Source organism: Aquarana catesbeiana, linkage group LG01 (genome assembly GCF_042186555.1).
Source record: "Aquarana catesbeiana isolate 2022-GZ linkage group LG01, ASM4218655v1, whole genome shotgun sequence".
Lineage (NCBI taxonomy): Eukaryota > Metazoa > Chordata > Amphibia > Anura > Ranidae > Aquarana > Aquarana catesbeiana.
The window spans coordinates 168011766-168033079 of NC_133324.1; the positions used below are offsets into that span (position 1 = coordinate 168011766).

Sequence of the window (21314 nt, forward strand, 5' to 3'; positions counted from 1 at the left end):
TATGCATAAAAAGATGACAGAATAAAGAAATGTAGGTTAACACAGTAATCACAATAAGCTATGTGAATTATGAAAACCTGCATTTTTGACCAAGTGCTATACAACACAGTGGGGTTGATTGGAAAGTGCAAAATTTGCTGCAGCTGTGCATGTTAACCAATCATCATCTAACTTCAGCTTATTCAATTATGCTTTGACAAAAAAAAAAAAAAAAAAAATGGAAGCGGATTGGTTTCTATGCAGAACTGCACCAGATGTTGCACTCCCAAGTGTGATCCACTATTTATCTGGTCTCTGGGACCAGATGAAGATCACAAGTAAGCACAACTCAATATTTCATCTTCTGCTTAGCCACAAACACAACAGATAATATTGAGAATACACTACCTGTAATAACAGCTACCATAAAGTAAAGGGAGCATGCTGATATTTTTTTTTTTATAACTGCTATAAACAGACTACTATAGAAAGTATATTTAGATGTAATTTATGAGTTCGTAGGCACATTTTCCTGATCTTAACAAATGACTTGCACTGCAAAGCTGTAATATGAAAGCAGAGGAAGATGGTAATAAGTCTAAATCACAACAGAAAATTAAAGAATACAGAGGATAAATTATCCCCACAATTCACATTAGGTCTGGATTATTACTGTAGCTCCAATCAAAGCAAATTGTATTTTAGCATAGGAGCCCATCACCATCAGACTTTCTTTCTTCAAATGACATTTTATAGCATCAACTGGAAATGATTGTCGGTCAATGGAAATGCAGACAGTTCTTATTTGAAACTAATTGATAAGGACCCATTATCATTTTACAGGAACCCAGAACAGCAATGTGTTTTCACTTGTATCATTACAGGTACATCTTAGTATCAGGCCAGGTCCTGGCCTCAGTGGATGTAATTATACTTTTGTTGGACATTAATTAAGGAAATCAGAAACCACTGTCAATTTTTAATTTATGCTGGAAAGCCATTTTTAAACACACCACTGAATGCCTTATAAAAATCCACTGTTCTATTCAAACAAGATGGACTAGAACAAATGAAACTGTTGTAAATCATGAGTGCTGTCCACACAGTACTGGTCAGATCTGCAGGTCAACTGTCTTTACCTTGCCATTATTCGGAGTGTATTGGGGAACCAGCCTTGACAGAAGATTCCACAGCTCAGGATTGCCTGGATGGCTGAACAGATAAACAGGAAAATACCAAATATTTGTGACGGACATGGATGATAAGGACAGTTATTAGTTATAACAGCAGTAGCTCAACAAAACAGTTATCAGGTTTACAATAAATATTTTTTTTCTTTTTTACAATGGCTGTTTCATATATTATTAACGGGTATTCTGCCCACTCAATATCAGCTCACATCCTCGGGTCATCTGTTCCCATGCAGTTTGGCTGTGCCAATGTTCTGTTTTTATCATACAACGTTGTTTTATGCACACAGTTTATTTATTGTTATTTGCTTTGCACAACTTATAGATATCGCGGAGGAACGGATCCCACCTGTATGGCCACCTTCCACACATGTGGGTTCCCCTCTTACTTTTTTAACTCATGTCAAAACAATTTTCTCAATAAAGTTTTTTCCATTGATCATATAACGTGGCAGCTTCTCCCCTTTGTTGGCTATCTTGGGGCTGGTGTGGTTCCCCCCCTCCCCATTTTTCTTTTTTTATATTTCCATTGCATCCTTTTTGCAACGTGGGAGGAATCGTTTTGATCATATGCATTTTTCTCATTAGACATGAGCAGATTCATAACAGTGGATTTTATAATTATTTTTCTGGCTGTGCCAATGTGCCTCTTTGCAGTCATTGCACCCATGTATAGTAACAGTCATCTCATGCCACTGTCACAATACATCCCAATGTCACACTCATACACACAATATACCCACACAAATAGTATACAGTATATTAATTGATAAATGGTACATACACATACTGTACCACTTGGTTTCTAATTTATCATGCCTGGGACAGCATTGGGCTGGACAATCAGCCAAACAGTCTGCTGCTGGATGATCTGCGGGAGCTGCAGGATATGTACTGTAGAAGGGATCCAGACTTTCCCCTGCTCCTTTAGAAGTTAATTGGAGCTGGAAAAGGCCATGAATCACATTTTTCTGAAAACCTACAGGAATTTCAGAAAATTATGGTGATCTCTAATCTTTTTTTCAGATTCACCTCTAGGATAATTTGGGCGCTACCAGTGCTGCATGTTCCTGAGGGGTCATCCTTATCTTTGGTTCAGTACTCAGTGAGTCAAAGTCCTGGAACAAGCATGTGTACACTTGATGTCCTAACTCTTGCAATACACACACTTTCTCCAGGACGGTGACATAGCATGTATTCAATCAAGTATACAAATAATAGCCACAGAAAGGTATATTCATAAACAAGTTAGAACTGACCCAACAATGAAAATTAGAAGGGATAAATACCTTGCAGAAATTTTGCAACCAGGTTCCCTGAGAGATATACCAAACTGTTAAGGTAGTTTACTACTCCAGGAGTTTTGGGTGGACTGACCCATCAATGAAAATTAGAAGTGATAACAAATACCTTGCATAACATTTGGCGCATGAACTGTGAACTGTACAATTTACCAGACTGCCTAGGAATATCCCAAGATCCCTACCTGAAATATTTCTAGGCAGGTAGCCATTGCAATGCCAAGCCCCGACATGATGGTAAACAGTATATACCTGTGGATGGCTTTGCAGGCCTGTCTCTGCACGGCAGGCATCCTCCCTTGCAGAGCATATATGGCAGATGTAATAAGGCACCTCTCATACACGCTATCATTAATTTTAACATGCTTGAGTAACTCATTAAGTGCAGCTGTTGCCAAGGTAACATCCCGCTTTGCCAACCCTAGAGCACAGAGAGCTTGAAGACTTTCGCTGCTGGGTTCCTTCAACATTGAGCTGCGAACAAAGAGCAAAGACAAAACATCACGGATATATTTTATGGTCAATGCCAAATTCACAACTTTACCAATATATCTGGCTATATACAAAATATGTATTTATGTATTTTGTATTTACTGTGAGCAGAATATATTTGGATTATCACACAATATGTTTTACATATATTTCTCTTATTTAAGTACAAAAGTCTGCTAGATGTACAGAACTAGATATGGAACAGCCCTGGAACCTCTTTAAACTAGTTAGCTAGTTACTACTAGCCAGTGCAGTACTACTATGCTGACTAGTAGTAGTTGGCCACATTCAACTGGATTTGTTATATAATGTTGAAGATGTTTTGCAGCTTTTCCAAGCCACTTCTCTAGTTCCAAGTGTAATTAGTTTCAGTTTGATTCTGGATGAATACTGCGCCAAGAGCAACATCGTTGCGTATTACTTACTCTGGTCACTTGGTCACTGTTTATAAGCCCTGCTAACCCTCTGCATAGAGACCAGGAAGCAAGGATTAAAGCGGGGTTTAGAAAACACAAATGATCTATGGAAATCCTCATCACTGGACCAGTCCTAACTGCTTGCTACACACAACACGTTTTAGAATCTTTAATGCAATGGATATCTAGATATACCAAATCAAACATTCACCCCATCCTGCTGACAGTAGCTAAAGCTCTAAAGCTGTAGATGGGTAGAAAAACAAATGAACATTCAAACGAAAATCAAAACCTTTGTTCACTATACCATTTTGAATGTCCCATCTATGTTTTTAGGATTTATTTAGAGAATATCAACATTTTTCTGATAAAGTTTTAACATTAACACATTTTGTTTTTTTGATCAATTTCTTTATTGGCAGAAATTATGCAATGTACATTTGACCCTACAAACAAAGCCTCTATTGTACACTCCCACCGTGTTTTTTTAGCCACTTTATCAGTTGAAGTGATATTTATAAAAGGAACACACATCTGGAACCTGGGACAGCTGGAACCAAGACCACCTTGGATGCTGCTTGACTGGAGTACTATCTGACCTGTATGGTTCAGACATTCAGGGTGAGCGTGCATGCTGGTTGGTGGAGCCCAGTGATACATCCAAATTGAAGCATTACAGGTGTGAATGTGAAGCCTTATTCTGTGCGGAATAGGGACTTTATTCATGTTTGGACTTGCTTCAAGAAGAATTCTGATGAACTGTGGATTTTTTTTCTTTTTTGTATTGTTTACTATGTCTAATTTTTAACTTTAATGTGGAATAAAATAGTGTATATTTCATGAAAACTGGGCACAGCTCACAAAAAGTCCCATGGGCAAAACCTTTTTCTGTTTATTAGATGTTAATAGGGATGGAGCTTTACCAACATCTTTGCACTTGTGGCCCTTTCTAATTTAGGTCTTTATTTTCCCTTATTTTCACTCATTAGATCTATGTATGTACTAGCGGGGCATTTATTGAAGGTTTTTTTTTTTTGCATTTACTTTTTTATATGTGGTTAGTATGATCCCACTGTATTAATCATTTGGATGATTATTTACATCACCATTACTAGTCTATTGTTATACAGGTGTTAGTACATCTGTATGGTGTTTATTGATATCCTACTCTATCACGTTTTATCTGTATATGCAGTATTATGAGTAGGGATGAGCCCGATGTTCAAGTTGAACGTAAGTTCGACTCGAACATCGGGTGTCCGCCCATTCGCCGAATTTAGAACATTATGGGGCGTTCACGGGAAATTCTAGCTCATCCCTAATTCAGTGTTCGGCATCCCTAATTATGAGTGGCAGGACTATTGAGATTAAAAGGATTATTTTAGTAGGCCAAAATCATATTATTTTCAATATGTTTTTGTGGATAGGAGAGGAGCCATTTTGTCATTTTTCTTCTCTCCTCTTAAGGTTAAACTAAATTCATGGCTGATGAATAGACATTGTTACTAGAGTTTTTTTTCCCCCTCTTAAAGGACCCAGTGCACATTCTCCCAAGTTCTAAATCTTGAGAGGTCTTCGTCAAATAAACAGGGAACCATGAGTTTACAGACTTTTTTTTCTCCTAATCAGGATTGAGAAACGAAAATAGGGCTTATTCAAAAAGTTCCCCTATAAACAAACCTTATTACTCATAACAAGTAAACGTATTATCGATAATTCTCATAGTACTATTACATTATATTGGAGTAATTATATGCATAATTAATTAAAAAATGTCACTTATTTTAGTTTTTTTTTTAAATATATATATATATATATTTATATTTTAGTTTGATGTATTCACTGATATATATTAGTCTTCATATTATTCGTATGAGGGGTGCATAGTTAAAATACTGTATATGAATGGATGGAGTGTCTAGAAGTTCTATTAATGGAGAGGTTTAAGAATAAGCCATTATGCTTTTAGTCAAAATGATCTCGCTATCATGGTATGTAGAAGACGATTATTTATTTATGTTATCCAAACTCACTTAGAAGCTATATATTTTAGTTCCAGCTACAAAGTCTAACGAAGTTGACACATAAAAGACAGCTCTAGATATTTTATAGATTTCTGTTAGGCCTAAGTTAAAGGTTAAATGGAGATTGATTTTTGACACGTTAAAATAACTCTCAATATAATTTTTAATACTATACTGCCCCTACTGAAAACAATGTATAAGGACACTACAATTTCCCTATAGATTTTTCCAGGAAATGACATATGTTTTAACGTGATTCATGACGTGAAAGGCATGTCCACACCCACTCCTGGGGGGCAATATAGAGTGTTTACACATGAGAGAGAGGTGATCGAGACGGAGATCGAACAACAGAGAGCTGAAAGGAAGGAGGAAGAAGAAATGTAGGAATGGTAGAAATCTCGTTTTGGGGATCCACAGCTGATATCTCTCAAAACAAAAGTTTCTTAGACCACCGGTAAAGTATTAATTTTCTATTCTATCTATTGATAATTGGATTTTATTAGCATATACATTACTAAACCATTTAAACTTTGTAGCATAGTGTTGAAATTGTTTTGTTTCCAATTGCAGTATGAAATAATTCTGTTTCAAATATAGAGAAATACACATTGTTGTATATCTCAACAAAAACAATGGTTTTGTTCCCTAAACATATCCCTACCCACCCACACCCTTTCACTTATTCAAAACTTCCCCTTCCATTGACAAACTAAATCAATCAAATATCTGGGGAACGAGGTTTCCTAGCAATTTCAAACACATCTGCCCTCTAAACTTTAGCCCTATACTGGCTAAAATACGACGCTCCCTAGACTTGTGGCACCACCTCAAATTACCATGGCTTGGATGTATAAATGTACTTAAGATGGATATCCTCCCCAAACTATTGTACCTGTTCCAGGCCCTCCCTATCACACTCCCAACTTCCTCCTACCACATGTTACGAACCCTTGCAATTAAATTCATTTGGCACCACCACCCCCCCAGATTAAAACACAAGGTCCTATGCTCCCACAAATACACAGGCGGTCTCGGCCTTCCTGACTTTGAAATATACCACGACTCTGCAATAATCTCCAGGCTCCTGGAATGGTTCCCACGCCCCTTTATCAAACAGACAACAATAGTAGAACAAGACATTGCACAAGTGCACCTGCGAGCTCTGCTCTGGGGATACCACCTTAAAAACCGCTCCATACCCATGCTCTCCCCACTGACCACAGCAGCGTTGTTACTATGGTACCGCCGACATTCCACCTACGCTCTGTCCACCGATCCCAGCCCTCTCACGTCGCTCTTCGACAACCTGGCACTCCCAGACTACAAAACCTCTGACCGAATAGGAGGCTACGAGAGAACAGACTGGCCAACGGCACACTCATTTGTCCACACGTCCACAGGCGGATTCACACCACAGGACAGTAGTCAATCCTCCTTAACCAACTGGCTATCCACGATATCCCTCAAAACGTTCTGCTCGAACCTAAACTTATCAGGTCACATACACAGAACCCTAACAACCTTTGAAGAGATGTGTGGTCTCTCTCAGGTTCCCAGACAAACCCTTTCCATAATTTATAAGAAATCCTCTCCCACACGTATAACGTCCCCACCACCTTCACACAAAAATGGTCCAGAGACCTGGACATGGACATTTCTCCAGGAGAGTGGCAGACCTCTTTCACATTCACCCACAAAACCTCAATCTCCAGCTTTACGCAGGAGAAAAATTATAAGCTACTCTCCAGGTGGTATAGGGACACGGTCTCGGTTCACAGGATGTTTCCCAGTGCTTCTGATGTCTGCTGGCGCTGTCACGGAGGACAAGGAACATACCTTCATATCTGGTGGGAATGTGCTCGGATTCACCCCTTCTGGAAAGGTATATTCGCAATTTATAATGAAATGTACGATATCTCCATAGCCCTCTGCCCTAAAATAGCCCTATTGTCGATACTACCGGGATCAATTAAATCCCAGAAAACCAGGTTTTTTTCTATCAGCAGCCAGACAATTGATTACGAAATACTGGAAATCTGAGGCAACCCCCCCATCCATAGGTGGATCACCATTCTCAATGAGATTATGTTAATGGAGGACATGCAACTGGGATAAACACAAGGTACTGTGGTATGTCTGGGTACACTACTCTGCATCGGATAGACTATTGAATAGAATTACTAAAGGATGAGCTGAACAACAACCTAGAATTGACAACCAGAACAACACTGGTGTAGACGGTCCAGATGTCTTGATGACCTCACACTGGTGAACGGCCTTCTAAGAATCTGAGCTCATCCATGTTGTGGAAAACTACCACAGTCGCACTGAATGTATATCTATCCCCCACCCCATCTTCCCTTTCTTCTATTTTCCACTTTACCCCCCCACCACACCTCAGGTTTATGGTAACTCTATATACCCAACTACTTAGATACTTTACTCATCTGAGATATTGATTGCAACCTCTACATTATGATACCTGCATTTTATAAATTGATTCTATGTACTGTAAATGTGGCGGCGGCTTTCAACCACCAATCTATATACCACCTGTTTTTCTTTATTCTGTACCCCCAACTACTTTTCTAAAAAAAAAGGTTAAAAAAAATATATTCAACCATAAAAACAATGGTTTTGTTATGATATATGTTTAAACATAATATTCATCATAGAATTATCTTCACCGTGAATAAGTATTGGTTAAATAACCAAACTTTGTACACAGTATAACATTTTGTCCGTGCATTTTTAAAGCATAAGGTCTATTTGTTTGAGAAGAAATCACGTGTTAAAATCAACACCTGGTTGTTTTCATAATCTGTAAAGCCATGGAAGCCTAAGCCGTCGTGAAGTGTTGAACAATGGTATTTTGTAACAAGAGCATGTGGTAAATTTTTCTCATCATTTGTATCACCAATCCAATATATTTGATATTTAGGATTTAGATCTTTTTGTATATCACCAATTATATTTGATATTATTTTGCACTGAATTTTTAGTTAATATATATATATATTTTAGGACACCGCTGTATTCATTTTGTATTCAAACTAGCATGCATAAAAGAATTTGAATTATTTGGCTGATTTGTGGAAAGATGCAAAAATCTCCTTAACCATAGATTTTTACATATTTCCATAAATATAATACTGTTAATATTTCAGTATAAACACCTGACATGAGTATATATACCTCATCACTTAATTGTTGTTTTTTTTTTTTTTGCACTATTTCGCTTGGATACATATGTAAGGAGGGCTGTATGTTATTTACTACCATATTTCTTTTTTTTTTTTTTTTTTTTGTGCGCAGCACTATTTTTTATCTTTCTATTTGTTGATGTGGGAACACATTAGGGTACTAACAGCAGCACTTGTGGGTTTAGTACTGTGAGTCAAGCAGCGCAAGAGAGGTTTTTTCTCTCCTGCAAGACAGTTGTTACAGTTGTACCAAAACTCTACATGGAGGTTTTGTGTTACAATGACTGTCAGTTGTTTATACCACTATGTAGCTGCTTTTAATTTGCACATTTATACTGAGTTATAAGAATATAACTTTTTTTCAGCAGATTTTATTACCTACCATTTAAATAGGAGGGTTTTGGCAGAATCGCTGTTGCCTTGGTTGTTCTCAATAATTGCCATGGCGGTGAGGATGTGTGCTTTCTCTTGCTCAGACTTTGCAACAGACAAAGCCGTCTTGTACACTAATCACAAGTCAAGAAACAGAAATGTAACAACATGGGTTTTACAAGTTCTTATATTTTTGTTGAGCTCTACAAGTCTAATTTCCATAGAAGACAGTGAAATCTAAAATTAATTAAAAAACAGCTGATGTGAAAATTGCTTCAAAAGATTTACAAAGAATGGATAAGGAACATTTGAAAGCAGTGGTTTCATAAACTTTCAACAAAGAAGGAAACAAGTATAGTCTTTCTATTCCTCTGACAATTATAAATCTTTAATGAATAGGGATGACACAACATACATTTCATGATGCTACTTCAAACAAATTAATTAGGACTGTTTTTTCTTGCCTACATAAATAATACAAACTACGTTCTTCAAAGCCATTGTGTACAACAACCCTGCTTTTAGTTATGTAGCATTCCCACAAGGTTAGCGATCAGAAGAACTCTTTGGCCTGAGAATAAACATTAGCAGGGGTAGACACATGGTAATTGACTTCAGGAGCAAGTGTGTCCAATCCAGGAGTCAGCGCTATTTTTTTTTTTTTTTTTTTTTTTTTTTAGGTGCCAGCTCAATTGACAACAACTAGAGAAAACCTCAAAGGGTTAGGTGCCAGCTATAACCAAACCACTTGCCACTGCGGCAGGGCAGCTCATACAGGCACAAACAACACAAGTCTCTGTACAGAGGGAATGATCTGTTTCTTATCCCTGCAAAGCAGGGATAAGAAACAGGAGATATGTAGGAAAAAGCAGCACACATTACACATTGTTAGGCACACATTTAATCCTTTGATCACCCGAGCCATAATTCCCAGCCAGTGGCATTAGTACAGTGACAGTGTATAATTATTAGCACTGATCACTGTATTATTGCCACATTAATGTCACTGGTGATATCAGTGTCAGTTAGCCAGTTCCCACAAAGTGTCAAAGTGTCACAATCACACTATAAGTTGCTGATCGCCGCCATTAATTAAAAAAAAAAATCCAGTATATATAAAGTCATTTGGGATTTTTTTAAAAATTTTTTTTACCAAAGACATGTAGCAGAATACATTTGGCCTAAATTTATGAAGAAACTAGATTTTTTTTTTTGATCCGATATGTTTTATAACAGAAAGTAGAACATATTGTGTTTTTCAGTCTTTTTTTTGTTCATACAATAAAAAATAAAAAACCCAGTGGTGATCAAATACCACCAAAAGAAAGCTCTATATGTGTGAAAAAAATATATCCAATTTTAATATGAGTAGAGCGTTGCATAGCCACGCAATTGCCAGTTTAAGTAGCGCAGTACCAAATAGCAAAAAATGCCCTGGTCAAGGGGGTAATATCTTCCGGAGCTCAAGTGGTTAAGGAGCATTGGCTACCTGGGAGTTGCCCAGCTCTGTATATATGTATATATATATATATATATATATATATAAAATGTTTTTTAATGAAATAATTTTGAGTTGAAACAGAAACTACTATATAATAACTAACGACAATCGATTTAACTGCTTTAAATTCAACAAACGTCTTCTGGTTTGACACTGGTAATTTCATTCTACACTAACATTTCCTGACTCCTGACTTTTTCCTTTTCTTAAACCCCATCTCTGGGCAGATTAAAAAAAAAAGAAAAAAAAAAAAAAAGAAAAAAAAAGACAGATCCTCTCCCCCTACTCTGCTGTAGGAGAGAGAAGACTTGGGACCTGGCATCATGTGGCTACAAATTTGCTTAAAGTGGAACTTCAATCAAAAGAAGTAGTTCTGCTTTAAGTCTGCCCTGCCATATTTGGCATTTCATTTTGGGGGGGAAGTGGGTACCTAGTTTTGACAGGTACCCTCTCCCACGTCCACTCGGATTGCCTAGTCGATCCAAGCAGAAGTTATCCCCCCCCCCACTCCCCCTCCTCCCCACAGTTTTCTGGGACACATCACAGATCCCAGAAGACCGTGGGACCATTCACAAGGGCAACATTGCTAGTGCATGCACAGTGGGCAGCCCACTGTAAAGCTGAAAGCAACACAGCTGGCTGCTTACAGTTACATATAGTTACATAGTAGGCTAGGTTGAAAAAAGACACAAGTCCATTAAGTCCAACCTATGTGTGTGATTTTATGTTAGTATTACATTGTATATCCCTGTATGTTGTGGTCATTTAGGTGCTTATCTAATAGTTTTTTGAAACTATCGACGCCCCCGCTGAGACCACCGCCTGTGGAAGGGAATTCCACATCCAAAGAAAGGGGGGGACACAGGGAGGGGAAGGGAGTGCTGCTCACCCCTGATGATCAAGACAAAAAAGGAAAAGATTCCCCAAGTGGGGTTTTTAGGCAGCAAAAAAGAAGGGTAGAAGGCCAATATGTAAAAATAGATATATTTTATTGTACAAAAATAGCTTCAACACACTGGTTAAAAAAATGAGCTCCAATACAGAGTGTTTACAAATCACATGACACTCAGCACATACAATGTAAGCACATATTCATAACAGCATTGCATATGTGTTGACGAATATCAAAATTGTAGACCTGATGCGTTTCGACCTATATTTTCCAGGTCTTCTTCAAAGGTCAATCTGCTAAAATTATACCACAAGGGTGCATATGTCAAAAATTGAATATGTATATTTGAAAACAGATATACCACATATTGATATGGCATATTTACCCAATGATGAGTGTCCTAGAGCAAGAAGCTTTCTGTTAAGGAGGTCCCCTTAAAATCAAAGAGTTGCCTGTTCACTTTCCCCCAGAGGTCCCATGGCACCACCGCCGCAGCCCCCAAGCCCAGGGGAAGGTCCCAAAGATGTGGCTTACAAGAGATCACACTGTGAAGCGCCCCCTATCTATAGGCACGGACCCCTTGGTCGGTCAGATGGGGAGGACACCTGCAGCAACAACCCAGGAAGGAAAAGACAATTCGGAATAATATACATTAATATGCACTCCAACGTTGAGTCTGAAAAATGTATATGTGTATGTATCTGCTTGGTTGTAAGATACCATAGATACATGTGTGCACCCATTAAATTGGCCGTAGCCTTCATATACTGGGTGTGTGTGTCTGTGTGTGGAAGAACCTACACAGATATGTACATATGTATGTACACACATATATATATCCATACTTGTGGTTTAAAATACATATTTTAGTGTAGAGAATATCGCGGAGTGCATGCGTAGGGTAGATAAAATACGAGAATAAGGAGAGAATAATAGATTCCATAGAGAAACCTCAACCATATAGGTAAGGAGTGTGAATAGAATAACCAGTATTGGTGGTAGAAAATAACACTTAGGAGTGAAATGTGAAAAAAAATGTGGAAACAAAGGACCGTGGATCCCTGGTGTGGACAGCAAAAGTGTATAAAAAGTGAACACACAAGAAATGTAAAACAAAAACCACATGGGTGGTGAGTGGATAACATAAGAGAAAAAAAAAAAAAAAAAAAAGGTGAGAAAGTGCCCACATTTGGGAAAAAGGCAAGTGTACAAAGTATATTACCTAAGAAACAAGGTGAAGATAAGTGCAGAGACCGCACTATGTTGCCCTGTATGCTTGCACTTAGATGTGACCTGGCCCGGGATTGGTCACAACCTTGAACAGGCTCAATAAGCGCCCGTCCAAGTTAGCATTTAGCAAGTCTGAAAGTATAAAATAAAATAAAGAGATATTGTATACATTCAAATATTTAAAATGTATGTATGGTCATTGTAGTAGACCAAATATTGTATATGGGACAACAATAGTGCGATAACATATTATCATAATAGTGTACTTACAATGTGAAACTGCAGAGGAAGCCACCAGCTGGACAGAAAGATACTCAAAGTGGTCTGGAAAAGGATGAAAAGATATATATGCCCTTGATTTGGGGAGTGTATCCGACGCGGGTTGATTAGTGACAGGTGCCAACGCCCCATCCGATAGGACCGCTCTGAGGAGACCGTGCGGGGGGGCATGGCAGCCATATGGCGGCCTCGTGTGGCCCCCCCGGCGTTCAGGGCGAGTAGAGACTCCGTCAACTGACGTCATCGCCGTCGCAATTGCGTGACGCGTCCGCGTCACGTGGTACGCGCGGGGCCCCGCGCATGCGCAGTGAGCGGAAACGTCCGGGGATGTCCCTGAATGCCGCCGGCAAGGAAAAATCCCCAACGTGGTAGCCAGGACCAGCCTGGGTATCCAATGGGGAAAGGCGGGAGGAGGGGCCGGCCATACAGGAGGCCCTCCTCCCCGCCTTACCTTGCCGGGAAGACACATCTAGGGAAAGGAACCCTGGTACGTGGGCAGCGGCAGCAGCCATAATGACTGCTCATGGGGGAAAGGCGAGCAGAGCATGGGGGGAACAAAGATTCGATTAATATACAAGATCGAGAAAGAATAAGATTAATATACAAGATCGCATATGTGAACATATCATCTTCTATTAGTACATACATTAATTGGCGGAGAGAATTACACATGAGATATCCATATATGTAGAGTAAATTCACATGCCTAGGTATATAGAAAACAGAACACATGTTTAGAGCAAAAAAAGAGCAGCAGAAAATGAAATAAAATATAAAAAAAAAAAAAAAAAAAGGGGGGGGGGGGGAAGGGGGGAAGAAAAACATAGAAGAATGATCAGAAAATGGAACAGAAGGAAAACCCATAGGAGACACGATTGCTTTCTATTGCTTACAGAGGGCAGAGAGAGCCTTATTGGGTCTTGCCCGAAACAAACCCTTTTAGAAACGGGGCAAATGAGATAGCCTCATTTAATCCCGGGAACGAAGTGGCATTTAGTTTAAATATCCACTTTTGTTCGTGTTGCAACAGGATTTTGTTCCAATCACCGCCTCGATTTGGTATATGTACCCGATCAAGAGCGGTGAAGGACACTTTTGGCATTCTGTAGTTGAGTACTGACACTACATGTCGACCCAATGGTAGGTAGTAGTTGCCAATCTGCATATGATAAATGTGCTTGGACATGCGGCGGTGGAATTCCTGCTTGGTCTTGCCAACATAATAAGCACCACATTCACATGACATAATGTCATGTGAATGTGGTGCTTATTATGTTGGCAAGACCAAGCAGGAATTCCACCGCCGCATGTCCAAGCACATTTATCATATGCAGATTGGCAACTACTACCTACCATTGGGTCGACATGTAGTGTCAGTACACAACTACAGAATGCCAAAAGTGTCCTTCACCGCTCTTGATCGGGTACATATACCAAATCGAGGCGGTGATTGGAACAAAATCCTGTTGCAACACGAACAAAAGTGGATATTTAAACTAAATGCCACTTCGTTCCCGGGATTAAATGAGGCTATCTCATTTGCCCCGTTTCTAAAAGGGTTTGTTTCGGGCAAGACCCAATAAGGCTCTCTCTGCCCTCTGTAAGCAATAGAAAGCAATCGTGTCTCCTATGGGTTTTCCTTCTGTTCCATTTTCTGATCATTCTTCTATGTTTTTCTTCCCCCCTTCCCCCCCCCCCCCTTTTTTTTTTTTTTTTTATATTTTATTTCATTTTCTGCTGCTCTTTTTTTGCTCTAAACATGTGTTCTGTTTTCTATATACCTAGGCATGTGAATTTACTCTACATATATGGATATCTCATGTGTAATTCTCTCCGCCAATTAATGTATGTACTAATAGAAGATGATATGTTCACATATGCGATCTTGTATATTAATCTTATTCTTTCTCGATCTTGTATATTAATCGAATCTTTGTTCCCCCCATGCTCTGCTCGCCTTTCCCCCATGAGCAGTCATTATGGCTGCTGCCGCTGCCCACGTACCAGGGTTCCTTTCCCTAGATGTGTCTTCCCGGCAAGGTAAGGCGGGGAGGAGGGCCTCCTGTATGGCCGGCCCCTCCTCCCGCCTTTCCCCATTGGATACCCAGGCTGGTCCTGGCTACCACGTTGGGGATTTTTCCTTGCCGGCGGCGTTCAGGGACATCCCCGGACGTTTCCGCTCACTGCGCATGTGCGGGGCCCCGCGCGTACCACGTGACGCGGACGCGTCACGCAATTGCGACGGCGATGACGTCAGTTGACGGAGTCTCTACTCGCCCTGAACGCCGGGGGGGCCACACGAGGCCGCCATATGGCTGCCATGCCCCCCAGCACGGTCTCCTCAGAGCGGTCCTATCGGATGGGGCGTTGGCACCTGTCACTAATCAACCCGCGTCGGATACACGCCCCAAATCAAGGGCATATATATCTTTTCATCCTTTTCCAGACCACTTTGAGTATCTTTCTGTCCAGCTGGTGGCTTCCTCTGCAGTTTCACATTGTAAGTACACTATTATGATAATATGTTATCGCACTATTGTTGTCCCATATACAATATTTGGTCTACTACAATGACCATACATACATTTTAAATATTTGAATGTATACAATATCTCTTTATTTTATTTTATACTTTCAGACTTGCTAAATGCTAACTTGGACGGGCGCTTATTGAGCCTGTTCAAGGTTGTGACCAATCCCGGGCCAGGTCACATCTAAGTGCAAGCATACAGGGCAACATAGTGCGGTCTCTGCACTTATCTTCACCTTGTTTCTTAGGTAATATACTTTGTACACTTGCCTTTTTCCCAAATGTGGGCACTTTCTCACCTTTTTTTTTTTCTCTTATGTTATCCACTCACCACCCATGTGGTTTTTGTTTTACATTTCTTGTGTGTTCACTTTTTATACACTTTTGCTGTCCACACCAGGGATCCACGGTCCTTTGTTTCTACATTTTTTTTCACATTTCACTCCTAAGTGTTATTTTCTACCACCAATACTGGTTATTCTATTCACACTCCTTACCTATATGGTTGAGGTTTCTCTATGGAATCTATTATTCTCTCCTTATTCTCGTATTTTATCTACCCTACGCATGCACTCCGCGATATTCTCTACACTAAAATATGTATTTTAAACCACAAGTATGGATATATATATGTGTGTACATACATATGTACATATCTGTGTAGGTTCTTCCACACACAGACACACACACCCAGTATATGAAGGCTACGGCCAATTTAATGGGTGCACACATGTATCTATGGTATCTTACAACCAAGCAGATACATACACATATACATTTTTCAGACTCAACGTTGGAGTGCATATTAATGTATATTATTCCGAATTGTCTTTTCCTTCCTGGGTTGTTGCTGCAGGTGTCCTCCCCATCTGACCGACCAAGGGGTCCGTGCCTATAGATAGGGGGCGCTTCACAGTGTGATCTCTTGTAAGCCACATCTTTGGGACCTTCCCCTGGGCTTGGGGGCTGCGGCGGTGGTGCCATGGGACCTCTGGGGGAAAGTGAACAGGCAACTCTTTGATTTTAAGGGGACCTCCTTAACAGAAAGCTTCTTGCTCTAGGACACTCATCATTGGGTAAATATGCCATATCAATATGTGGTATATCTGTTTTCAAATATACATATTACATTTTTGACATATGCACCCTTGTGGTATAATTTTAGCAGATTGACCTTTGAAGAAGACCTGGAAAATATAGGTCGAAACGCGTCAGGTCTACAATTTTGATATTCGTCAACACATATGCAATGCTGTTATGAATATGTGCTTACATTGTATGTGCTGAGTGTCATGTGATTTGTAAACACTCTGTATTGGAGCTCATTTTTTTAACCAGTGTGTTGAAGCTATTTTTGTACAATAAAATATATCTATTTTTACATATTGGCCTTCTACCCTTCTTTTTTGCTGCCTAAAAACCCCACTTGGGGAATCTTTTCCTTTTTTGTCTTGGGAATTCCACATCCTAACCACTCTTACAGTAAAGAACCCTCTACGCAGTTTAAGGTTAAACTGCTTTTTTTCTAATTTTAGTGAATGGCCTTGTGTCTTATTAAATTCCCTTTCACGGAAAAACTTTATCCCTATTGTGGGGTCACCAGTATGGTATTTGTACATTTAAATCATATCCCCTCTCAAGCGTCTCTTCTCCAGAGAGAACAAGTTCAGTGCTCGCAACCTTCCCTCATAACTAAGGTCCTCCAGTCCCTTTATTAGTTTTGTTGCTCTTCTCTGGACTCTCCAGTTCCAGCACATCCTTCCTGAGGACTGGTGCCCAGAACTGGACCGCATACTCCAGGTGCGGCCGGACCAGAGTCTTGTAGAGTGGGAGAATTATTGTTTTATCTCTGGAGTTAATCACCTTTTTAATGCATGCCAATATTTTGTTTGCTTTGCTTGCAGCAGCTTGGCATTGCATGCCATTGCTGAGCCTATCATCTACTAGGACCCTCAGGTCTTTTTCCATCCTAGATTCCCCCAGAGGATCTCCCCCTAGTGAGTAGATTGCACTCATATTTTTCCCACCCAAATGCATTGTTTGACATTTTTCTACATTAAAGTGATTTTTTTAAAATAACAAACATGTCATACTTGCCTCCACTGTGCAGCTTGTTTTGCACAGAGTGGTCCCGAACACCCATTTCTGGGGTCCCTCAGCGGCTCCTCCCAGCATTAGATAGCCCCCTTGGGGAAGCGCTCTCCCAAGGGGGTTACCTTGCGGGCGCGCTCCTGGGTCCAGCATTTGGCGTCCATAGAGGCCGAATGCAGGACTCGGCCCCGCCCTCCGGCGCCCGCGTCATTGGATTTGATTGACAGCAGTGGGAGCCAATGGCTGCGCTGCTATCAATCTATCCAATCAAGAGCTGGGAACCCGTGGAGAGAGGGACGACGAGGACGCACCGATGGAAATTTGGTGCTCAGGTAAGTAAAACGGGGGGGCTAGTGGGCCGGTGACTGCAAGGTGTTTTTTCACCTTAATGCATAGGATGCATTAAGGTGAAAAAACACGAGCCTTTACAACCCTTTTAAACCTCATTTGCCATGTACCAACCCATAAATTTGTTGAGATCTTCTTTCAAAGTTTCCACATCCTGCAGAGAAGATATTGCCCTGCTTAGCTTAGTATCATTCGCAAATACAGAGATTGTGCTGTTTATCCCATCCTCCAGGTGGTTTATGAATTAAATTAAATAGGATTGGTCCCAGCACAGAACCCTGAGGCACCTCACGTTCCACACTGGACTATTCCAAGTATTCCCCATCACCACCCTCTGAACTCGCCCCTGTAGCCAGTTTTCAATCCATGTATTCACCCTATGGTCCATGCCAACGGACCTTACTTTATACAGTAAATGTTTATGGGGAACTGCATCAAATGCTTTAGCAAAATCCAGATACACCACGTCTACGGGCCTTCCTTTATCTAGATGGCAGCTCACCTCCTCATAGAAGGTTAATAGATTGGTTTGGCAAGAACGATTCTTCATGAATTCATGCTGATTACTGCTAATGATACCCTTCTCGTTACTAAAATCTTGTATATAATCCCTTATCATCCCCTCCAAGAGCTTGCAAACTATGGGTCTGTAATGCCCAGGGATGCATCTTGGCCCTTTTTAAATATTGGTGCTACATTGGCTTTCCTCCAATCAGCTGGTACCATTCCAGTCAGTAGACTGTTCGTAAAAATTAGGAACAATGGTCTGGCAATTACTTTGATGCCGGCACTGGGAACCCGATGGCTAGCGAAGAACTAGCCTACGTGAGGATGGCCCTGGGCCCCTGGACAGGTAAGTGCACTTTTAATAAAAGTCAGCAACTACAGGATTTGTAGCTGCTGACTTTTTTTTTTTCCCACAGTGAACAACCGCTTTAAATATATTTTGGGCTTTAATTATATAAATTGGACTGCAACCAATAGTTAGATGGTGTGGTGAGGGGCCAGCTTGGGAGTGAGCACGCACGAATGCCCCCATAGCAAGCTGCTTGGTATAGGGCCAGTCAGTAGGGGGGAGGAGCCAGGGGGGCCTGCGGGGGACCTGGAAAGAGGAGGATTGGGGCTTCTCTATGCAAAACCACTGCAAAGGAGCAGGTAAGTATAACATTGATTATTTTAAAGATTAAAAAAAACACACGGTTTAGTATCATTTTAATTTTGTTGAGGCATAACAGCATGTCCTTCTGCATGAGTCAAGTAATACTAAATGAGCAGCTTTTGTTTTATCTCTCCACCATAATTTTGGGGATTGGCAACTCTTTCATAAAGATGAAAAAAGAAAAAAAGCTGTTTCTGCTGTGTGTAAATACAATATATATGCATAACATTTGTAATCCTGTTCAGCCAGCCTGTTTTGTGATCCAGGGCCCCGTCAGACATCATTGCCAGGTGAGTGACCTTACTTAGCAAAAAATACAGCTTTGTTACTTTCTTACCCCCATCCTGCTAACTGGGCAATGAAGGAGCATCATGGTGCTAATGCAATCTTTACTGGCATGTTGGCTATATTTTAAAAACAAATTATGTATTTTTTTAAAAAAAAGGAATGCATAACTGGATTTGTTTTGTTCAATCTGTCTGGAGTCTAGGTTAAAAAGAAAACACATGCACAAAGAAGATAAACCGAGGCAGTCCATAAATGTGACAATTACCTTTCATGCTGTCCTGTAGAAGTCCTTTTTTGAAGTATGCAAGAGCCAGTCCTGTGAGATCATCAAACTCGGTCAGAGCTGTGGATGTGTATGCCTTGATGGCTTCATCATACTGACCTATCGCACTACGAAATAAGAGATTCACTTTGATGTTTCTACCACGTGTACTTCAAACAAACAGCAGCGGTCAATACAACAAACACTTTTATAATTTGAAGAGTTAGTATAGGATATTACCACCTCATTAAATTAAATTGCTAAGACTACAAGGCAGAATAATCTCATATTTTTCTTCATTAATGGTTAACACTTTTGATTAAATGGTTTTAAATTCAGCACCAAATCCATATACAAGAAGCCAATATACAGTGGTAAATCAATAATCTTCATGCTTTGCAGGATACTGTGAAAAGGATATGATATAAATCATATGTACCATTAAAAAAATGGAAACTTAGTTGCACTGGCGAGCCTTAGTTATCCCTTGTATGTGCACTGTATTTGTTTTTATCATCACTATAAAAGGTATGAACAAAATTATCCATACAACCCAGTTCCCCAAAGCCTTTTGTGGCCACTATTAAAAGTAAATAAATATGATTAAGAGTTTATCCCTTAATATAAAGCAAAATAAATTTTAACAGAACCCTCAGTCACCTGCTATGGTTCCTGCCCTGCAGTTTTTACAGAAACGACAGAACAGAACTCAAACTTCACTTAGACGCTTCTATGACTCCAAATGTTTGAAATACTGCACACCTAAAATGTAAGCGGAGGTTGCAGTCTTTTTTTATTACCCAATAGGGTGATGATGTAATAAAAGGCAGATCTCCATTAGTAAGACTTCAGCAAATACACTGAAAAGGTCTTTCTCAATTTCTAGGACAGAAACATATTTGCAATAAGATCTAGAAGGAGACTGTTCTAATTAGAAGAACTGAAATGTTATTTTATGAAGACAGAGCAATGTGCAAAAAACTGTAGTGACCATGATTAAGTCCTTTGTAGAGTGAAACGTGTTGGAGTGGGAGTTGGACAGGTAAAACTATATGTTGTAAATCCTCTATGTATTGTATCACGAATGCTGGTTTTACATCGGTGACGGCATCAGTGTGCGGCCCTTTATTTCTACTATAAAATCAAAACTACAGTATCCAGTTGCACACTATCCTTCGTTAGCGTGACTACAAGTAAACAGCCTTTATTTAACCAGTTCCTGCCCAGATGTCCTCCCAGAACTGGAGAGCGGCGCTGTAGACATCTTTCGGGCTATAGCGCAGCTCTCCAGTTCTGGGAGGCCATCCCCTATGTGTGCAGGCACACACACACGTGTCCTTTGGACACAGCTGATCACAGATTGTGGTAAAGGGCCAAGCAAATTGGCCCTTTACCATGTGATCAGCTGTGTCCAATCGCAGGTGGTCACATGTAAACAGACTTGCCAGTCATCTGCATTCCTTTCCTCACACGCTGTCTATGTGTGAGGAAAGGAGAGTCGATAACCGGAAAGTATGTCAGGGCAAAGTGAGTACATTGTTTAGCTCCATCAGTACCCCTGCCTATCAGTGCAGCTCCGTCAGCGCCCCCGCCTATCGGTGCAGCTCCGTCAGTGCCCCCCGCCTATCGGTGCAGCTCCGTCAGTGCTCCCGCCTATCGGTGCAGCTCCGTCAGTTCCCCCGCCTATCGGTGCAGCTCCGTCAGTTTCCCCGCCTATTGGTGCAGCTCCGTCAGTTCCCCCGCCTATCGGTGCA

At 40.3% G+C, this 21314-nt stretch overlaps 1 protein-coding gene across 2 annotated transcripts in view; it reads right to left on the minus strand.

The window, feature by feature from the left end:
* SKIC3 (SKI3 subunit of superkiller complex) overlaps positions 1-21314 on the minus strand; it is a 214149-nt gene that overhangs the window by 62748 nt on the left and 130087 nt on the right. For both annotated transcript variants that reach the window (XM_073624527.1, XM_073624528.1), the window contains exons 29-32: positions 19564-19688; positions 8991-9114; positions 2723-2944; positions 1119-1191 (exon numbers count right to left, since the gene is read on the minus strand). In XM_073624527.1, coding sequence (XP_073480628.1) covers positions 1119-1191; positions 2723-2944; positions 8991-9114; positions 19564-19688 — 544 coding nt within the window. The remainder of the gene's footprint in view (positions 1-1118; positions 1192-2722; positions 2945-8990; positions 9115-19563; positions 19689-21314) is intronic.